The sequence below is a fragment of the Stigmatopora argus genome, chromosome 8 (genome assembly GCF_051989625.1).
Source record: "Stigmatopora argus isolate UIUO_Sarg chromosome 8, RoL_Sarg_1.0, whole genome shotgun sequence".
NCBI classification, from domain to species: Eukaryota; Metazoa; Chordata; class Actinopteri; order Syngnathiformes; family Syngnathidae; genus Stigmatopora; species Stigmatopora argus.
The window spans coordinates 12,223,245-12,245,382 of NC_135394.1; the positions used below are offsets into that span (position 1 = coordinate 12,223,245).

The 22,138-nt window shown below is 39.9% G+C and overlaps 1 protein-coding gene across 3 annotated transcripts; it reads right to left on the reverse strand.

Moving 5' to 3' along the window:
• Positions 1-842: 842 nt before the first annotated feature.
• Positions 843-22,074, reverse strand: pip5k1ca (phosphatidylinositol-4-phosphate 5-kinase, type I, gamma a). Of its 3 annotated transcripts, XM_077608253.1 has the most exons (21): positions 21,315-22,074; positions 21,030-21,163; positions 20,747-20,899; positions 13,576-13,607; positions 13,347-13,433; positions 13,020-13,150; positions 12,807-12,924; positions 12,011-12,163; positions 10,833-11,132; positions 10,198-10,406; positions 9,359-9,442; positions 9,213-9,261; positions 8,301-8,385; positions 7,851-8,012; positions 7,639-7,777; positions 6,667-6,699; positions 6,466-6,588; positions 5,707-5,896; positions 5,000-5,068; positions 3,678-3,770; positions 843-2,090 (listed from the first exon to the last, which is right to left on the reverse strand). In XM_077608253.1, exons 3-21 carry the CDS (start codon positions 20,880-20,882, stop codon positions 2,088-2,090), a joined length of 2,196 nt encoding a protein of 731 aa, XP_077464379.1. In that variant the 5' UTR covers positions 20,883-20,899; positions 21,030-21,163; positions 21,315-22,074; the 3' UTR covers positions 843-2,087. The 3 variants fall into 3 exon arrangements, with proteins under 3 accessions (XP_077464379.1, XP_077464380.1, XP_077464382.1); XM_077608254.1 differs by lacking the exons at positions 5,000-5,068; positions 21,315-22,074 and having other exon boundaries at positions 21,030-21,169; XM_077608256.1 differs by lacking the exons at positions 3,678-3,770; positions 5,000-5,068; positions 21,315-22,074 and having other exon boundaries at positions 21,030-21,169.
• Between the last annotated feature and the right edge of the window lie 64 nt (positions 22,075-22,138).

Consider the following 22,138-nt stretch of genomic DNA (forward strand, 5'->3'; position numbering starts at 1 on the left):
TAGATAACCGGCGGCCATCTTGCAACGGTGGACTTCTCTGGGGAGCCAGTGGGCGCAGGTATAAAATGCTTGATTAGTAACAAAAACCGCTGGCCCACAGAAGGGACCAGAGATCTTTTATGTACATTACATCAAGATGATTTGTTTATATTATCCATAGCTTTACCAAAACCTTTAACTTTACACTATTTCAAAATATATATCTTAAAATAATCTATTATCATACCATATAGTTTCAGCGTATCAACCTGGCCGATTATTCTAACCTACTTAAAAGAAATATATGTATTTTTGTAACAGATTAAACAAAGCAGTCGTTTCAGACCAAGTTACAATGTCTGGAGCAACAGTACAAAAACAATATATCAATATCATTTTCATTTAGTCAATATAGGTCATAATGTATACCTGCAATAATACAGATTTGGCAGGTGTTAGATATTACATCACTCTAAATAATTACTGTTTTTACTAACCTGAAATAAATGATGTTGTCATGTTCACTCCCAAAACTTGTGGTTTTGGCCAGAAGTTGAAGTACTCCACCCATTGTTTTCACTGGATGATGTTATCATAGTCCAACTTGGAGGAACAGTTATATTTAGTGATTCAAATCGTGCCAGATTATCTCTTCAGCCCAAATTTATCTTATTAAACCTCTCCCCAGTTATTACAGGTGTGCCTCACGGTTCCACCCCACACTCACTCTTTATTATCCTCATTGTCTCTATGAAACAGCCTGTTGCCCAAGTTCATTCATTCATTTTCCATTCCACTTATCCTCACCAGTGTCGCCGTAAAGGGATAATAATAAATAATAACGAAGAAAAAAAAAACCTGTGTGCATTGGACAATTCATAGAACTGCTTTATTTTATCATTCTGATTGAGTCCAAAGACAAACGCACGCACACATATACAGCCATCTATTTATCCTTTGGTATAAATAGATGAATATACACAGATATACATAAATACACATTTCTGATATGCATTATTCTTTTTTGTTTTTTAAACCATGCTATGTCTGTAAAAGGACTCTTCGTATTGGATGACACACACGACACACACACGACACAGCTTGAACAAGTTGAAAGAATCCCTACTGGTCTGCAGGTACAACTGCATGCAGCCGCTCGACGGGACTGAGGAACATGTCAGCAAAATACTGGATTGCGATGGTCTGCCGACCGAGCAGCGACAATAAAACCAAAGAAGAATAACGTTCTCCATTTCCCATGGAAAATATATCTGTATATCTTTCTATATAGCATATTCTTTTTTTTTTCATTATGTACACGTTCTCAGGAGCACGAGCACGAGAAAGAGAAATAAACAGGACTGCACCGGTGAAATAAAATCAAATAAGGCCATTTGCGAGGAAAAGAACTGTACAAAATATTGCTGCTATGCTCTCCATCTGTCGTGACGATAGATTGAATACACGTTTGGAGCAATGCGCTGGTCTCGGTTAGAACTAAAATAAACAAACTAATTAAAAGAGGTGACCTTTTGTTGAGCAAAGTATCTATTACGTGTATTTATAACTGTTATTAACCAAAGGCAGGCTAATACCTTGGGAAATACACTACAAATGTGTTGGAATAATCAAAGCTCTTTGGCTAAAAACGATTTTTAGAAATGTGGAACATAGAAAAGTAATAAATATATGTAATTATTATTTGCAAATCAAACATGACTGGAAATTAAAATCCCTCACATAGCTTGGCAGCCATATTGAAAAGGTCACCATGTCAACTAAATGAAATACTGACATGTTTTTTTTAAAGGTTTTTACATGTGACCCCACGTATTTGTCCTGTTTTAATATGGCCGCCGCGAGCCTTTAGATGTTTATGCGAAATACGATGCAAGTGTGTCCCCCCAAAAAAACATAACACACGCGCACACCTGTACTATGTCACACGTAAACACAAGTATTCTACGTAAATGGCGGGGACCTCACTGTTATGCCAGTCTGGTGGGACTTTGTCCCCTGGGGGCCGAAAAGATTGCACTGCGACCGCTGAGGATGATTCGGCTTCGGGAGGACTGTCCCCTTCACATCTTTCAGTCACAAAACGCAGTTTACTGAGGAACAAAACACACAAAAGTGGATACGTGAATAGAGCCAATAAATAAATAGAAGAAAACAAAAGATTGTCATGTGACAGCGGAAAGCATAAATACTGCAGCAAAGAGACCCAGAATTTATGCAGAATGTCTTTGCCCTTATTCTGGAAAGACCAGAATAAGGGCAGAGATTGAAAGCCAGACTTAGACTATAGACTACAGAAAAAATGTCAAAAAAAGTTTGGCATTCATCTTTTTTTTATAAAGTGAGTTTACAACTCTCTTCGGGACGTGTAAGATTGAGCAGCTGTCAGACTTTATGCGTTTTCTAGTTAGCCAGCATGATTGTTTCTATGCTTTTAGTTGATTAATTTTGTTAAAAGTTGTTATTCCGTGTTGAAGGGAATAAAAAAAGAGACATTAGGTCAAGTACAGTAATCCCTCGAATATCACGGTTAATGTGCCCAGACATGATATTCGAAAAATCGCGAAGTAGAGTCATCCCTATTATAACCAGCTTCTTTTTTTCTTCAGTGTTGAGTCCTAGTAGCAAAAGTGGCTTCCGCTTACGAGTTTGTGTAGATTTTCACGTTCTTTTTAATAATTAATAGCAGAAAAAAATCGCAAAGAAGTGAATTCGCGATAATCGAGGGACTACTGTATGTACTCTGTCATAGGTACACGATGTTTGGTGGATGTCATGCTCTGGAAGTAGCTGGAAGTTGAGAAAATGACCGACAATTCTTGTTGGTCGGGACTATATAAATGTGTTGGAGAGAATTATGACTAGATTTAGTAAAAAAACGTAGAATATATACTAAAATACTGGCAGCTGTGATTGCCAGAGTTTTACTTGAAGAAAAACAACAACTTGAAAACAGTCAAATACAGGTAAAAACTGTAAAATGGGTCAGGTAACTGTCATTTTTTATAGAAAAAAAAAAATCACCTGAATTTTGGGTAACAAATCAGCACTGAAACCCAATAAAAAATAAGGGGAGCTAAGATAAAGTAGTAACATCACCTCCACTATCAGTCATTTGCTGTAAAGCAACAATGAACCTAGTTCACTTTTAATTTGAAAGTACCCTTCACGGCTTTCCTATTTTTTTAACAGTACAATTCTGGCAACACAACTGCCGGTATTTTTCCCGTAAAGAGAAATACTTTTTACAGTGTAGGTCACTAAGCGGTAAATCACTGTGTAATATTCGGAGTAAAGAATCCGTTAAGGCTTAAGCGTGAAAAAACTTAAAGACTGTCATATTATGGGACTTCATGTCTGAAAGAGGCTGTATCTCTCAAGTTTTTTTTCCTTCAGTTCGTCTCAAGGTTTAGCTACAAATGTCACATTTTGAGATCATTTGAGCGGACTGATGACAAGACATGGCATGGTGCATGCTGCTTGCTGTTGAAAACACACAAAGTGACCGCTCGTGCACTGAATGGTCACCACTCCGTGACCATTTGCACCTAGATGAATGCAGCAATGTGCAGGGTAGGGAGGGTTTCATGGGCCTGAGAAGCATTGGAACAGATTTTTTTTCTACAAAAAAAAAAGTGGAGGATTCCCGTGAATTTCTAAGTTGGATGCTTCTCACTTACTGTCTCTCTTTCCCAGTCCCCATCTGGCAGGGCCTTAGACTCTGAGCCATCATAGTGTAGCGGAGAGTACACCCAGGTCCTGTCCTCTGGAGGCTGTATTTGTTTGTTTTTTTGGTTTTTTTTACACACCAAGCACAGCAGAGGGCGCCAGGGGGACAAAGGAGAGGGCCATAGGCACAGAGATAAGCGGCGGCGGCGGTGGTGGCAGGCAGGCAGGAAGAAAGATGCAGGAGGTCGCAGGAGAAGAAAAGACAAGACAGGAAATGAAAGTTAGGGATGCATAACGGGGGTCAATGTCGCCCGCACGGACCGCGTTAATACTTGAAGCCAGATGTCGCATGTGAGGGATGGTTATCGTACGGCGTGTTTACGTTAAATGTTTTCTCGAGGTCATGGAGGGAGAATGAGGGGAAAATGGAAAAGGCCGAGCCGCAACGCACAGAGTGACTGACGCAGAAGTCTTGTGTGGAATAGTGTTTTCATAATACAGTATTACCTCGTTTATCGTGGTTAATAGGTTCCAAGACCTGCCGTGATTGGTGAATAATTGTGATGTTGGGTCGTTGTTGTTGTGGTGTCTATTCAATATAATTTGGACTTTTAAAACGCTTTCTGTACTAATATTGACATTAAATTGTAGTGGTCCTTAAAATAATCTTCAATTGTGACTTGCTTTTTTTCCCCTTTGCATTTTTGTTCCTACAGTATAAACTTTTTATAAATATTCAAGATGCGATGTGGTAAATCCATGATAGCAAACCCACAAAGTGGCGAGGTATTACTGTACATCGATCAAAGGAAATCGACCCAAAAAAATCAACAATAAGTAAGTGATATAGTTTGACTAGTTTTAACAACGGTACATCGATATGGATTGATACTAGTTAAGGAACAAGCCAATCAAATTGATGACACCTCACGCCATCCGGTAATGTTACGTACATATTTTTTCTGCAGTCAATTGGGATATACTCTGAAAAACAAATGGAATTTTTCAAAAGGTTTCCCAACATCGTGATTACGTTAGATATACTGTGTGTGATCAATAAGGTGATAAAAGAATGCCGTTTAAAAATGTCTGACATAGTATTCATGTTAGTCTTAAGATAAATAAGCAGAACATATCTAAGATCATAGTGTTGAAAAAAATAGGTCTAACTATCAGACCAATACTAAGGAATGACATACATGTTCACTAAATGTGGATAAAGCGGAGAAAAGTGACAGTGAATGCTACTAAAAAACAAAGGAGCACGCCACCCATTATAATCCACCACAGGGGTTGTCTGACACGGATGACAGCCCATCTACAGCTCACTTACTGGCCATCTGGACCGCCACTTGCCCCTCCGTCGGAGAGGGGAGACCACCCAAGACCTTCCATCGGGGAACTGACAACAACCCCACGTAGGAAGTGAAAGATGGTAAAAGGACAAAAAGGTGAAGAGAGAGAGAGAGAGAGCGCTGACATGCTGAGGTGAAAATGGAAAAGAGATGTCCCCTTAAACACATGCCAGGAGATCATATCTGTGCTGCTTTTGGTAAAGAAAACAAAAAATCAAAAGCCAATAGTTTTTCTTGCTAATTTGACACTTTAAACGATAAAACATAGAAAAAAAACAAGACTGAAAATACAGGTTTTGATGACGAAATAATAATTTAGTATGTAGAAAATTTACTAGGCAACATAAAAAAACAAAGCAACACTGATACCTAGTGGCGTGTGTTTGTCATTACATCAAAGCTGGAATTTCACAAACAAGCGTGGCGATGCGACAAACTAGACAAATATGTACGTCATTGGCAGTAACGAATATAAAATTCATGTTGGCTAATTCGTTGATAAAAGGAAGACATTGTATGATTTTGAGATGCACCTTTAGATGCTATTAATATGATTAAAACACTGATTGTTCGACTGATTTTTTTATGGTTATTATGCAGCGTAAGAATGAAAAAGCCTGCAAGTATGCAGCTGAAAAGCAGCAAGCCGAGACAATTAGAAAAAGTGTAGAGCATGCTTTCTTACAAAGTAGATGTCGGTGACTGGCACTTCGTCCTCGTCGTCCACCGAAGCCTGGCTAGTGCATCCGGAGCCCGACGCGTGGCTGGCAGGGTCCGCCGCGACCACCATTTTGGGGCTGGACGGGGCGGCCTCGGCGGAGCCTCCGGGCGCTGAAGAAGAAGCGCATGGTGTCGCGCCGGCTTCCTGAGCCTCACTGTGGGTATAAAAGAAGCATTATTTGTCAGATTTTTAAAGACGAGTATTGTACATTTGTATCATCTAAACATAGACAGGATTTTCTTCCTTTCTTCACACCATTTGTTTTCCTTTTTTTTCCCCATCCCCTGATTCAGTCGCCTTAATTTTTGGCATATGAGTCCACCAAATCCCTAGCAAACAAACCCAATCCTTTCAAAACTGCCTCTACCCCTATCATCACGATAAATTGTAGCGTACAGAGAGGAGATTAGAGCTTTTTTTGTGGTGGCAAAAACAAAAATTAGGTTAAAATGTGCAGAAAATCAGGTCATGGAGGCTTTACGGGAGCTGCCTCATGCCCTCAGGAGCACTGGCCTACTTCTCCTCTAGTTAGTTCCCCCAAATTTTTCACATAACCCTTCAGCAGCATGATTAGAGCCATCATATTCTCTCTCTATTGAAATCAAGACAATAGTTTGTTGAGAATGTGGAGGACAACAAGCCTAACATTGGCCATGTGGAAGAGAAGAAAACATTTTGGACTTTAGTGGCTCTACTAAGAATGAAGCAGGCCTGCTAATGTACCTGGGTTCAAGCAGAGGAGGCTCCGGAATGGAGATGGTGGGCTCACTGTCGTGTCTCTTTAATTCCACCTCCACCGTGATGGTCTGATGGTCCTCCTCACGTACACGCATCTCCTCTTGGGTCCTTCACGTGTGGAAAAAATGTGTGTTGACAAGTCCATTCTCAAAGCTAAGTATCAAAATGTAGATGTGATCATCTTACCTTCCATCATGGGTAAGCGACTGGGTGTGCCTCCTGCAGACAAATGAAACAATGTAAGGAAAACACGTTTTAACAGAGAAATCTTCAAATGTTGGCACACCACATTCCAAAAAGATCAGAGTCAATAGCCAAAGACAATTTGGCTCTGAGAGAAACACACGAATGAATGAGTGCCAGCAGCGCCGTTCTTATTTGGAGAAATATTGGTCCATTGCCAACCACTTACTTAAAGACGGCGACATTCCAAGTAAAGGAAGTACTTATTTTTTTACTATCTTATGAGCCATTCATTCATTTTTATAGAAGCGCTCCTCATGTGGGTTGAGCAACGTCTACTTGCTTACTTTGGGTGAGAAATTAAAAATACTTAATCAAATATGCTGTAATCCCAGGAGATAGCTAGGTAACATGAAAATTCCACACAGTGGAGTTTGAATCCCAAACCAGAGGATTTTTATACTGCCCTCAGATGAAAAAAAAAATCATCAACCACTTACAGTCGATGGATTCCATTCCAAGGAAGCGTTAGTTTTACTGTCTAATTTGCTTTCATTCCATTTCCAATCTAGCAAATGCTCTATCATAAATTAAGAAGAACAGATTGGTCGAATTGTTGCCGGGCAGAATTCTAGTCATGCGCAATTTTGTAATGATGGCATAGTTGCATCAGGAAGGAAAAAATAGTGTCTTTTGAAATCTGCATTAGTGCTGAGCGATATTATGATATATTTCTACATTGCTAAGACAATAGTTAAATATGTATTATCTATTATTTTTTTAATCAATGATGCGGAATAGCCACGAGGGGTCCCTTTACCAGTAAACTAGGGGTGTGCTAAATCATCACACAGCACAAACATATGGTGCATGAATAAATAAACAGTGAATGAAAGTAAACATAGACACGATGACATTGACAGTGGAGTAAATAACTCTTTTTCATCCCAAAAATAAAAACAATAAGAACTTTACCGGTAGCGCGGATGCTCCGTGGTGTCGCAGGGAGATCGTTCGGGGATGGACAGAGAGGTCGTGGAGGACAGAGTGGTGGCGATGGACGCCGTGGTGGCTTCCTCAAACGACGGCGGCGTGCATGGCAGATCGGCGCGACCTGGGAATTAAAAAAATAAAAAATAATACTACTGTTACACTGTTGAAAAGAAAAAAGAAAACAACCCTTTTACCTTCGTCTTCCAGCGTGGGGAAACTGCGAGCACCTCTGAGGTCGTAGATGTTGTCGTCTCTCTCGGAGGTCAGCTGGCTGGCAGACCAGGCGGGGCCGGGACCGCCGCACTTTGGGACGCTCAGAGACACGCGGCCTTTCTTGGATGGAGACGATTTCAAAGCTAAACAACATATCAATATCATTAATTGGGACCGTCTCCAAATATTGTTCACTATTTAACTTAAAAGAGTGCAGCAAAGCTAAATAAGCCGTTGACACCTTCCTAAACTGCCCCTCTTTAACTATGGAACCATAATAAAATAATAGAAAAGGCAACATTAGCGCTCCTACTTTGACCTTTTCAACCAAAAAGTTGAATCCAATATTTGGTTTGATGTGAATTAGCGCCCAATAAGGCAGTTTGAAGCCTATCTTTTCTTTGACTATGTAAGGCAGCGGCTGTACTCACAGGAGCTCTTCCTGAAAACAGTGCTGTTCATGAACTTGAAGAACCTGTCGGCGTAGAATCCGGGCCGGTGGACCGAGACCGTGTCCTGCGGGCGAGACGAGGCTGGGTTAATGAAAGACTGGCAGATTACAGCGTCTATTAGTCCCGATGGTGTTCAATTTTAGTAATGTACGTCTCTGGGTCAAGCCGCTGGGCAGACAAAGCACAGAAATAAACACAGGCAGACATTATTGATTTTCCAGGAGGATGACGGATGCCACCGTTTGCTCCACTTTAAAGGAAAACAACACAAAAGATGGAAAACGCTGGGATTTTTACCCTTACATGAGCCCACGTGGAAGACAATCCAAGTAGAACAGCGTGGCAGTATCTGACCTGATATCTTAAGGGATTTCAAATAAAACTACCCTCAAAGTCAAATATATTGCAAACAAATGTACAGCCGTGCCTAGTTAAAAAAGAAACAATTTATTTAAAAACTAAATAAAAAACAATTATTATACTACAATGGACAATGTGGCCAATCTGCAATTCCTATATACAGTAAACTGAGATGTAGTGTTAACATCTGAGCAGCAAAATACACAGTTGAGTATTGTTGGACAGTTTAATACATTTTCAGATAAGATTTATCAAAAAGATAATAGGTCAAGAATACTTATAGTCCAGCTTGATTTTGAATTAAAAATGAAATCATGTATGAATCAACTGGGCTGCTGTGTGTACAATTTTGAGGGGAATAAACAAACAGGAATGAAAGCAGAAATGTAGAAAAAGTATAGCCATAACTCACATGCCAAACTCATTATTTTAAAAATCCTCAAAGTTATGGACATAAAGATGCAGCCCATTAATGAGGAAAAATATTGCAAGTGTGCATAGCAGTGCATCAGAGCGTTATTAAAAACTCACCCCGTCGTGCACTAAAGCCTTCCACGTGTGTTCCAGTTTCTTGATTAACCTGCGCAGACGATGAAAGGCAACACAGTCAAGCTGGCGGGTGTGCACGTGCTCATGAAGCGCAATCAACTAGATCTTCTGCCTCCTGAGCTTCTCACCTGTACGACTGTAAGATATCGATGATGCCGATGTAGAGCAGAAGTCGTTCTCCTTTCCCGTTGACGGCGGGAATGCCACCCATCCTAAAAGACCAGTACAAGACTTTGCCTCATCAAAGTGTTTAGTTGTAAAAAAACATTAAAATGTGTACTTTTTGTTTCTTTGTTTATCTAAATAATCTTAATTCATTAGCTGCCATTGATGGCGATAGCAGCCTAATCTATTATGACTGGGAGGGTTGACAGCGAACAAATTCCCAATGACACAAAACTTGAAAATACAACTAGTATACATGAAAAACTGTCCAAAAACCTTTGACTAGCAATGCTAGTAATGGTAAAAATGACTTTTCTACCGTATTTTCCGCACTATAAGGCGCAACTAAAAGAATTCAATATTCTCAAAAGTCAAGTGTGCCTTGTAATCTGATGTGCCCTATATATGGATCAATATTGATTAATCATCATAATAATAATAAATTCCCTTTAGCACAGCTCCTAACCGCTGCTACTATTAATACTACTACAGCTCAATCTAGTAAATGGATAACACATTCCACTACGACTACTACCCCTACTATGGTAATTAAAAACAAATGGATTTTTTTTCTTATTTTACCAGCCTGTACCAAACTGATGCCCTTTTTTTTAGCGTGTAAGAGAACTTATCTTGTATTGGAAAAAAAATAGGATGAACGCTTGAACCACATCATTATTGCACAAGAGAATTAGCGTTATACTAAAAAAAAGTCTCCCATGAATCAACTTCACTACCAAACAACTTTAACGAAAAACGTACATTTTGCAGCACATCGCCATCAACGAGTGCGTTCACTCACGTGTCTTCGGTGTCAATGGTCCCCCCGCAGGCGGCGCCACCCTGGATGGACTCCATGGCGGTGGAATAGAGGGCCTTCTGCTGGGCCAGGGGCCTTTTCTCGTCACTGCCGCCTTGGGAGCCTTCCATCTGACGCTCCCTCTCCGCCTGGTCCATGTTGTGAACGCCCAGCAAGAGGCTGTAGTCCATGATCTTGAAGCTTTCCAGCACCTGAAAAAACGGAACCACAACATCAGGATTATGCATCATTCCACCATTGCTTCAAAACAAAAGCTTCAAATTCTCCAAAAAATTTGCCATATTCAGTAAAGGCTCACTCTGGGATTGGTTTTAAATATATATTTTTTCTTAATACATTTGAAGGGTGAGATAAAAACAATATCTTGGAATCATGCAATGATTCCAAGATATTGTGTTTATCTCACCCTTCAAATGTATTAAGAAAAAATATATATTTAAAACAAATCCCAGAGTGAACCTTTACTGAATATGGTTAATTTTTCGGAGAATTTGAAGCTGTTGTTTCTCCTTTACTGAATATGGCTAATTGTTTTCATTCATTCATTCATCATTGCATGACCAAAACGTGATGATTATGACTTGGATGGATAACATCATTATTTTTTCCAATCTCACCAGGCAGTCTCTTTGCAGTGTTTTGACCAGCGCGCTGTACGTGTCCTGATCCAACATGAGTCCGTCCTGCAAGTCCTGCATGAAGTCCAGGTCTTTAAAGGTGGGGCGGGCCTTCTCGCGTTCCTTCTTGGACGCTCGCCTCTTGTAGGTGGAGCCCTTCAGGTCATACTTGAGGTGCATGCGCACCACCCGGGGGAGCACGTTATTCATCACCACCACGCGGATGTTCTTGCCTCCCGATTGGACGCAGTAAAGGCCGAAGAACTTGGGCAGCAGAGTGCGAGGGTTCTGATTCAAATTCTGGAGGAAGATAAGATGATTTGTGACATTTGGGCTTGCTATCAAGGAACTATGTGGAAGTTCGACACACACACAGATCGAGAAGGAAAGCTGGACAGCCCGACACGTGAGTTCGGATTATCACGAGTGCCAAAGATAAAATGGGGAAAAAAGGCTGCGCTGAGTGATAAGATGCGTGTGCGTGCGATGGAATACATCACACGGCGGAGAGAGAGGTGGCAGTTACGTCATGGTGAAGAAAACATCTTGGCCCAAAATCCAGCAGTTGCAAATGTGGGTTCTCATGAAAATGCTTGAAAACAGGCGCAACCTCGCAATAACCTGACACGAAACATGAAGGTGGCGCGTCGCACCGTGACTACCACTTGTGAATAAACAATGAAAAAGTAAATGAATATATTATGTGTTCATGAAAATGAAAAAGTATGGCAGAGGTATTTGGCCCCCCTGGTATCAATAACAGAACTTCTACGATCAACAATTACCATATTTTTCAGACTATAAGTCGCACTATACGAAAAATACACAATGAAATGGGGGGGAAAACATATTTAAGTCGCATCATTGGAGGAAATCTACTTTGATAAAATCCAAAACAAAGAACTGACATGTCATCTTGAAATGCATTTAAAATGAAATGAAAAAATAATAATAATAGAGGCAAAATCGGGCTGAAAAGAATTAATATTGAAACAAAAAGGAATTACAATAATGTGTGTAAAGTTTCACACATAAATCGAGCTGAAGTATTAATCACACCACTGCCCAAACTATTAAATAAACAAAAAAACCTGCGACTTATAGTCTGAAAAATGTATCGATACATCTATATCTGTTTTTGTACATTCACACTGTGAACATGGCGCACACTCTCCTACCATGTAGTAGCCTGGCAGCAGCTTCTGCAAAAACTCGGCCTCCTTGTGCATGACTGTTTTAATGATGAATTCGTCATCCTTGGTAAGGTAGAAGACGGAGCCGCTGGCGCCGGGATTGGACAGCTCGATCAGTGGCTCATTACATAGCGAGTACTGCGAAGGTCACAATGAAAATTGATTATCAAGGTGGGAAAATCAGAACGTGCGACTATAGTCCATCTGTATTTTACACGCGTGCGAATGCGTCTTGGTGCATCCATCAAATCGGTTGAAGTTATCATACCCGTCAACTTTTTCCCGTTTTTTATACGTTTTTGAACATTTCAAATTTTGTACGCTGTATAACAACTTTTGTACGGGAAAATGATTTTTTTTAAAGTACGTTTTTTTGTGAAACTGATCCCGTCTTCCCCATTTCGGCTCTAATATGGATCGTCTCGGGCACTGGTAGCAGAAGAAAACGTCATCGTCGATTGCTGATGTTGTCATGCTTTGAGCATCAATCATTTCCGCCTTTTCACTATGTAAATATAGCGTGTCAGCAAGCAATGTACCTAGACAGTCAAGCTGTCTGCATCATACAGCAACATGTACAGAATCTTGAATTTAGTGCATACTGATTGGGCACACTGTCCACTTTGGAGAACATTTTAGACTTTTAAGTGCGCCCTATGTGAGCAAATATGTTTGTTTGGTTCTTTATCGCTTAATAAGGGGAATTGCAATCATTAATAAGGGGAGCGATTGGCCGAGGTTCACAGGTATGAGTTATAGTCATTTCTAAGTATGGCTTTACCAAGTAGTCATCCGGCCTTATTCCAAACAGCTCTCGGAAGTAGCGGAAGGCCACGGGAGCGTACGTTTTGAAGCGAAAGTCTGGGAAGTGATGGGCCGGGGTGAGGTTGCTCCCTTCACTGCAGTCGGGAGAAAACAAAGCTTGACTAAAGCACGGTTATGAATGCAATATTCCTATTTCAAATGCAATGCACGACACGTGTTGTTTGGAGACCTGGGGAAAAAGATGCTCTCCACCACGTAAAAATCTTGCATCAAAACGTCTCTCTCAGGCTTGGAGCTCAAATTGCCCACCGTGTAGCCGATACCCAGCTGGATGGCTCCTTTTAGGGCAGAGGATGTGGTCTAAAAGAAAGGGTTGCAGGTTCAAAAAAAGTCATCAAATAGAAAATATTTGAAAAATACATTTTTAAAAAGCCACTGATTTGGCATGAGGTCGGAAAAAAAAATCTAATCCCCGAAAAACATTTTTTTTTCCCAATTATTTTTACTTTATTTGATAAAGAACTGTGTGGATTTAGCCCAGATTGCATATACCAACCTTTTTGTATGTAGTTTCTCCAGAGGCATCTACGCCTCTGTGGCCAATTTTCTTCCCCTGCCCAGGAAGGCCTGAGGAGGATTGCATCTGACAAGTAGGAAAAAGTGCCGATAAGTAAACGCACCAACAAGCCTCTTGCATTTGATCAACTAAATATCAAAAAAAGCAAAGAGCAGCCCGCTATGAATGTCTCTCGAGACCCTTGCAGTTGAATCAAAATTGAAATTACCTCCGTGATGAAGGCTTTCCTTGCCGCAGCATCTGAAAGCAAGACAGAAGCGACCGGTTTAGGCATGTATGTTTATTAAGCGCTCGACTGAGATTATTTTTCAACAAAATGACAAATCGTGCAGAAAGTTTCCAACACACGAGGTGGTGTCCATAGTTGTTTTAATCCCAGAGACTGTTTACAAGCTTCTCTGGGTTTTAATGTGGTGCTAAGTACAGGGGATCAGAGTTTGTCATTAAAAGTAGCGGATGAACGAAACTTGGTTTCTGTTGGAGGGAAAGAGGGATTGGTGGTTGCTGGAGACATTTTGTTTCATTTCGGAGGCATGTTATTGCCTCAATGTTATTGTTGAACTTTACATTTGATTACTTTGACCATTGTAGGGTTAGAAGTCAGCAATTTCATGACAATACGACACGCTATTGATTGTTTGGGCGGGGTTTTGTTTCAATAAATATTCAATTTGCTACAAAGGGGGAATGGGTGACAAAAATATTTGCAATCGCTTTATGTTTTACAGTGTTAATTGATGGTTAGGGTCATTTAGTTAAAACACAAGGTCGACGCTTGTGATTGCGGGCCGCACAAAATTAATAAAAATATGCTGAGACATTTTTGAATGAAAAAAAAACAACCTTTTTTCAACAAATATCTAAAAGATGACAATATTAATCGATGTTTTATTGTTGTTTGATCCATTTGATCCGATCAAGTCATCATTTCTTAATCACCCAATGTAGTGATCCAGATTGATGTATTTTTACACCCCTTTGAAAATTAACCACTTCATCTTTTTAAAAAATATATATTATCTGGAACATCTACAAGAGCAAAAAATAATTACACCTCAATGAAACTCAGAATAAAAAAATAAAAATAAAAACACCTGGAGCAGCACCTCTTGTTTTCGAAACGAGGGTGAATGAAAGGCTTTGACAAATGCTGCACATCCGACGTCTCCAAGCACAACAGCAGCAGACGCTTGAGAGTGCAGCGTTTCTCTCGTGGACCGCTCATGTGACTGGGCAACAGCAGAGCCCGTTTGGCGCCCCTCCTCCCCATCGTCTTCCTCATGCTCCCCATCGCTTTCCCACTGTCTGTCACACACGGTCACACAAGAGCCATCGCTCCGAGGCGGCAGCGCACGTGCAATGGTGGCTTTGCGCTCAAACGTGACGAAACGGAGGCAGGAAAGCGTGATTGGAAATTTGGCATGTCGGAAAAAGGCTCCCGCGTCCTTGAGTTTGCTCGAATTTGCATTTCAGTGTGTGAGCTGCCATGCAATCGACTGCTTTACGTTAATTAGCCTTGCTTAATGGTGCCTATTTTGCTTAAGGCCGCAGTTGCGCCACCTAAAAAAACAACAACAAACGAGCATATTTTTACTGCACTCACATGTTGGAAAAATACAGTAATACCCCGTTTATCGTGGTGAATAGGTGCCGCAAAAGGGACAGTGTTTTATAGTGTCTATTCAACATCATTTGGACTCTTAAAACCCTCTGTGAATTAGATTAGATAACTTTATTCATCCCATATTCGGGAAATTTCATTGTCACAGTAGCTTGAGGGTGAGACTGCAGACACAGGAAAATACATTTTAGACATAAATAGATAGGTAATAAATAAGTTAATAGATAAAAAAACAAATATATATACATATATAAATAACTAAATAATTATATGAATAAGCGTGTTGCTGATATATATATATATATATATATATACACACATGTATATATATATATATATATATACACACACGTGTATATATATACACGTGTGTATGTATATATGTGTATATATACACACACACACATATATATGTATGCATATATATGTATATATGTGTGTGTATGTATATATATATGTGTATATGTGTGTGTATATATATATACACATACATATATACATATACACATAAATGTATACATACGGTTCGTTTTAACATTCAGCCATTTTTTGCTGAAGAGCATGACAGCTAAGTTAATTAATTAGTTAACTCACCCCTTACAGTACTATTCGCCATACCTTCATTAACAAAAACAATTGTTAATAAATAAGATTTAATATAAAATAAAATAAAGATTGTACTGTCCTTTCTTGTGATGATATTCGCATCCAAGACTATGTTTTTTTTCCAGCAGCTTCCATGAGACGTAACAACCCTCTTTGCTGTCTTACTAAATGTGAAGGAAGACATCTTCCTAATGTTAGCCTCGTCCTTCTAGATATAGCGAACGCTAGGTAGATTTATTCACCCCAAAATGGCGAGCGCTGAGAATGTAAGATTCCCCTTTCTTGCATTTGCCTCCTTGAAAATGGTCCTGAAGGAACAGTCTTGCACTACAAATAAGGATCAATAGCCGAAACTCCCTGAGGACAAGCTAAGTAAGGAGCTGTCGCTGAGGTCATTGTTTATTATCTTGTCAAGGTGATGGAGCGTCAGCTTTCAATTGGTCTTGCCAGGACAAAATAATTGGGTCAAAGTGCTCCGAGCCTACCACGGCTCACACATCCATTAGGAAGATGACAACAAGTAGGGCATCTAGAAAAATATGACATTATCTAGATTTCAGATGCTCATACAGATTCATAATGAGCAGCGGGTAAAAGCTGGGTTGTCCTCTGCTGTCGGGGCGCATCACAACCCTTCGTATTGTATGCCAAGCGTGTGTGGGTGCTGATTGAGGCAGTCCGCCTTTGGCGGCAGGAAAAACAAGTCGGCCAAAGAAAATGCTTGACGTTCATCTAGTACGAGTGTAAATCTCCAATTCCATGAAAATACGTAACAATATATTCTTTTGGCAATGATACGATATTTGCCTATGATGTAAGATATTTGGTACATATTTTTGACAATCAGTTGCATTACACAAAATAGCAATAAACATACTGAGCACTTTTAACTTTTTGAACCAGGTGCTTGATTTTGTTGCTGAAAATTTTCAGACATTTGCAGGGACAAAGAAAAGTCGAAAAAAAAGTATTTAGCCTTTTTTTGATAAACTTTTCTCAGTTGTTTTCATAAATTACAGGAGATTCTAGAGCGACCCCTGTGAGGATAACCCAAAAGTCCACCCACTGCCAATGTTGAAATTATCAACACGTGTGAGATGATCTAATAATCCGTGAATAATTCCACACAAATCGCACCATGGACAAATTATTTGTAAAAAACAAACTGCGGTTTATACTCCGGAAAATACAGTAACCTTTCTCAATGCAAATATTCCAGATTAAGACAAACCGCATGGCCATCTGCGAGGTATATTTTGATTTAAAAAAAATGTTTACCCAAATAGTATTGGTAAACTTGACGAATGCATCTTACTAAATTGTGTGTGTAGTGTCAGATCGATGTTGGCTAATGGTGTGCATGACCGTGACACACCACCAGAGCGCTCAGGGACGTCTTGGACGGTTTACCGAGAGGACAGACTGGCAGAATGGGGTGCCATCACCCTTTTTTTTCCCCAAAGAAAAGTTCTAAAAGCAGCTCATTCCTAGCGGCCAAAGGACACAGAGGCCGTGCTCCGCCCCTTTCAATGTTTTTCCTTCTTGTGCCTTACTGATCCTCCAGAATTAGGAAAAGCTGTCGGGCAAAGAGACAAATGTCCTTTTACAGATATCCAAGAGGAGCCTACGCGGATGGACGTGCAGCGGACTTAATAGTGTGTTATCGCTGAGTGCAGCATCTTATAGCATGTGGGAATCTGCTCACACTGTAAAGCGCGGGTGTCAAAGTGTCCAAATCCGGCCCAAATCTGGCCCACAGCACCATTTTGTGTGGCCCAAGAAAGTAAACCATGAGTGCCGACTTTCTGTTTTAGGATCAAATTCAAAGATTGTATGTATATATGTGTATATATACACACATTATAGATGTATGTTATATTTCCTGAATTTTCAATTAGAATTTTTTAAATCCATTTTTTTCTTTTTGTGTTTTTAGTGGAGAGCATTTTGTAAAGTCTAAAAACAAATATTATAAAATATTTTTTTCTGTTTTCCACTTTATTATTGAAGATAATTAAAAAAATATTTGTTTCTTTTGAAATGAAAAACAAATGATTAAGACGTTTTCCCTAACTAAGAAAAAAAGCTCAACTCAACTGCACATTTTTTTCGATCTTAAAAAAATTGAATATTTAAGGCTTTTGATCCAGTTTCAGGTTCTTTTAATCCAAAACGGTCCGGCGCACATGAAATCGAGTTGACGTTTGTTGGACGATGCTATTTCCGATCACTTTGAATGTATCAGTCACTGTGAAAAAAAGCTAAATTAAGGGAGCAATTTCCAGCATGCCTTTCAGTGACCTTATGTAAAAAGCAATTAAAAATGAGGTCTGTTACTGCTTTTGTTCATGGCCAATTGTGAATATGTTAATTAGTTAGTAGATTAGTATTATCTATGTGCCGCCAAGTTAAAATGGTTTTGCCAGTTTAAAATGGCACAATCTAAAATGCAAAACACAAAAAAATCTCGGTGCTCTCATTGGTCACAAGGACGTAAACGGGAAATCTACTATAGTTAATAGCAGTGAAAATAAACTACAATAACGATTTTCATTTGGAATTTTGATCGTTAACTGAACCAGACAATAATAAAACAGAAAACAACCGAGTGCACTTAAAAGCATCCCTTCACGTATAACCAAAACAAGGCAGCCATACTGAGAGAAGACGCTAATTATTCAAGTGAAAAAGCAAAGACATGTCCATTAAGTCAACAGTCTGATCTGTTTACATAACATGTCGCCATAAAGACTTTCAAGTGGAGTCCAATCGATAACACTTTGCTCAATCCCAATATCTGCCAATGCTCTCGCTAATGTTGCTGATTAGCGCAAGAACACAACGTATGGCGGCAACAGACCTCATTGACCTGGCAAAATTGATTCAGTGAATTCATTCCATTCAATGTATGTGACAAACGTGCGCTCAAGTTGAAACCACAAGCACGACATTGGATGAATGGCGTCATCCTCCGCGTTTTTTCGTGACGTTAAACCTCCCGGCTGAGGTTCCAAATGTTACGGTAACAATCTGGGAGGGTTGGAGAGAGAGAGCGAGAGAGAGAGAGCTTGCATGCAATAGCAAAGAGGACACATCAGGACAGAGCAGATGGGAGCGGCCATTTGCGCTTGTCTCAGCGATTCTGACAGTCCCCCAAAAGCGGTAAAAAAAAATGGAGTAAGGATTTAATCAAGGACTTCATTACATCCACCAATGTTGACTTTTTAGGGTTTTCGCAGGATTGGGCAGAGAAACCAAACACAAAATCAACCAATTCCCAATTTTCAGATGCTGTAATTTCAATCAGCAGGCAAACATGTCTGATATGAGGAGCTAATTTTCTTTTAAAACTAGTTATAGCAACAGAGCACAGTGTAATATTTGTAAGCAAACCATTTCTTACTTTAATAGTAATAAAAAATGTTCATTTATTGGTTACTTTTTATTTATTTATCTAAAAATATATCAAATTGGTATATAAATTAGAAAAAAAACAGGATCGGGACATCCCTAATACCCAACCGCCTAGACCAAGGGTGTCAGACTTGTATAATATTTAGATATATTTTTTAATAAATGGATTAAAAGCCCTGAATATTCAGTTTTTTTTATAGATCTAAAACAATGTTTATTTAGGCTTTTTTTAAATATATTTTTAGATTTACAAAATGATTTTTGAACTAAAAACACAGAAAAATTGATTTAAAAAAATACAATTATTGATTTAAAAAGGGGGGAAATCAGGAAATGTAATATACATCTATACTTTTCATTTTAATTTGATCCTAAAACAGAAAGTCGGCACATGATTTACTTTCCCGGGCCACACAAAATGATGCGGCGGGCCAGATTTGGCCCCCGGGCCGCCACTTTGACACATGTTTTCTAGACAAAATCTTAAGGCAATTCGATAGGCTCTTCACTCCTGATGAGAGCGCCTTGAAAATGTTACGTGTATTGATGAAAGGTCGCAGCTGTTCCAAATACGAACAAACATGTAAACACTGGGTTCCCATGTTGAAGGCTGCAGCCAACAAATACATTTCACAAGACGTGACATTAAGCGAGCAGAACAGAGCTCTCCGGGCCTCGACAGCTGACATTTAAACTCATTTTTGACTAAGCGCAACTCCTGTCAGTGGATGATAACACCGATCATCGCTTATTGCTCTTTTGTTGAACCATCGCAACTGAAGAAATAAAACATTTTTTTCCAATCCAATATCCTGTTTTTGGTGTTTTTTCAGAGGGTTGGAACGAATTAATTTGTTTTCTATTCATTTCAATGGGAAACATTCGCTTGAGTTACGAAAAGCTCGACATACGATCTCAGTCTCGGAACGGATTACGATCGTATGTCCTATTTAATTTATTTCAATTCTTTAAAATATATGTTATAAATTCCAATGACAATTAATAGTAAAAATGACCAAAATCTGTTTCTAAACAGTATAGAGCCGAAGTTTGTTGTCAACAGAGAAAATATTCAGCCGTGTTATTATTAGATGAAATGAAAAAAAACATTTACACGGTCCTATTTTGGAGGCGAAATTTGCCCATTTAAGGTCATTCTCGAGATCTTATGGTAGAAAAGCAGGATAAAAGCAAGAATGAAGGACATTTCAAAAGCTTTGACATAAAAGTAAAAAAATAGATTTCAGTCACATGAATTAATAAAAGATCTACACATAAATACGTGTTACAAAATAAAACCTATTCTAAGTGACCACCGACTTTTTGGCCCACGACACACACAGCATGTCTTCCTGTTTGGTTAAAAAAAATCCTACTATATAGTCCAAAAATAATCCCATGTGTTTTACCCTGTAATTTATTCAGTGTCACGAACGAATCCTCTCAAATAACCTTGCGTAACATTCAGCTGACTTCCAGCCGCCATCGTGTAGTATAAACGTGATCTTGAAATGAGAAAGAATCCACCTGCCTGTCCTCCTTCATCCACTCGGCTAAGCTAGGAGCTACAAGCACGGCTAAGCGGCTAAAGATGAGTCGGGGCTTTCTGCTTCAATTCCTCCCCGAATCCGATTAAACGTTCGCGGGGACGAGTTAACACGAGTCGTGCAAAAATAAAAAATAAAATAAAAACAATAAACACCAAAGCGTTTTAGGACACAAACACAGACTTACTCACCCATGTCTTCGGCGTCCATTCCGAAGCTAACCCCGACGACCGTGTCAGCATCATCGGATGATGCGGCCCCGGAGAGAGGACTCCCGTCCCTGGCCTCCAAAAGCCCGACCGCTCCCTCCACTCCCTCGGCTTCCATTCAGCCTCCGGGTGGTGCTGGTCCAAGCGGCGGAAGAAACAGGTAAGCGACGACGCGGAGAGTCACAAACCCGCAAAAATAAACGAGCGAACAGGCTTAAATGCTGTGGGAAATCTTCGGATGAGACATTTTATCCGAGGCCGGTACCTTCCGTTTGCCCGGACGGACAGCTGGTCTTTGCTGGCTGCAGTCTCCCCCGGCTCGACTGCACTGCTGCGCGGTCAGGCTGAGGCTGCAACCACCGTTGACTGGCTGGAAGGCTTTCGAGCTCAATACTCCCCCTGGCGGCGAAAGAATGCACTTTGGATGCGAGGAAACAGCTTTATTAACCCTTTCAAGGACTACGATCACTACAGTTAACATGTACACATTAAATGGACTTAATACTTGAATTTAATTCATTAAAAATAAATATCAATGAGCATATAGTACATGTAAATATGTAATACGGCAATAGTAGGGTCATGGGGGTGTTGTAGAGCAGGGGTCGGTCTCCAACTCCGGTCCTCAAGGGCCCATATCCAGTTTTCCATGCCTCCCTCCATCAACACACCTGAATCAAATAATCAAGATCCTGGACAGCTTGCTGATGAGTTGGTCATTTGATTCAGGTGTGGTAAAGGAGGGAGATATGGAAAACGGATCGAGGATCGGAGTTGGAGACCCCTGCTGTGGAGTGTAGCCTATCCTAGCCAACTATGGCCAGTATGCGTCAGACACACTGGATTAGTGACCAGCCAATCACTGGGCACAAGGAGACAGGCAACTAGTCACACTGTTTAAAAAAAATTAAGTGTTCAAAAAGCCTACATTAAATGTTTTTGGGGATGTGAGAGGAAACCGGAGTACCCGTAGAAAACCCACACAGGCCCGGTGAGAACATGCCAACTCCACACAGGAAAGTCAAAACCCATGTTGAAGTTTCAGTGGTTGCTTTGTGGAAAAATAGTATATATCTAAAATGAGCCACATTTTCAGTCATTTGAATTATTTCCATTTAAATTGACACCAAGTGGAGGGTGACGGGGAAAAAAAGCAAATGACAAAAGACACTTGCGAACAAATATTTTTTATTACCTATAATGCTAGGAGTCCAGTGGTTGTACTTTTAGTTTGATTAGAGAGAACTTCCCATTCCAGTGTTGCATACCTGTCAACCTCTCCCGATAACTGCCCTTATAAATGATTATGATTCCCCTTACAAACCCCTAAAAAAACCTTACAAACACCGTACGAGTCGTACGGTGTTTGTAAGG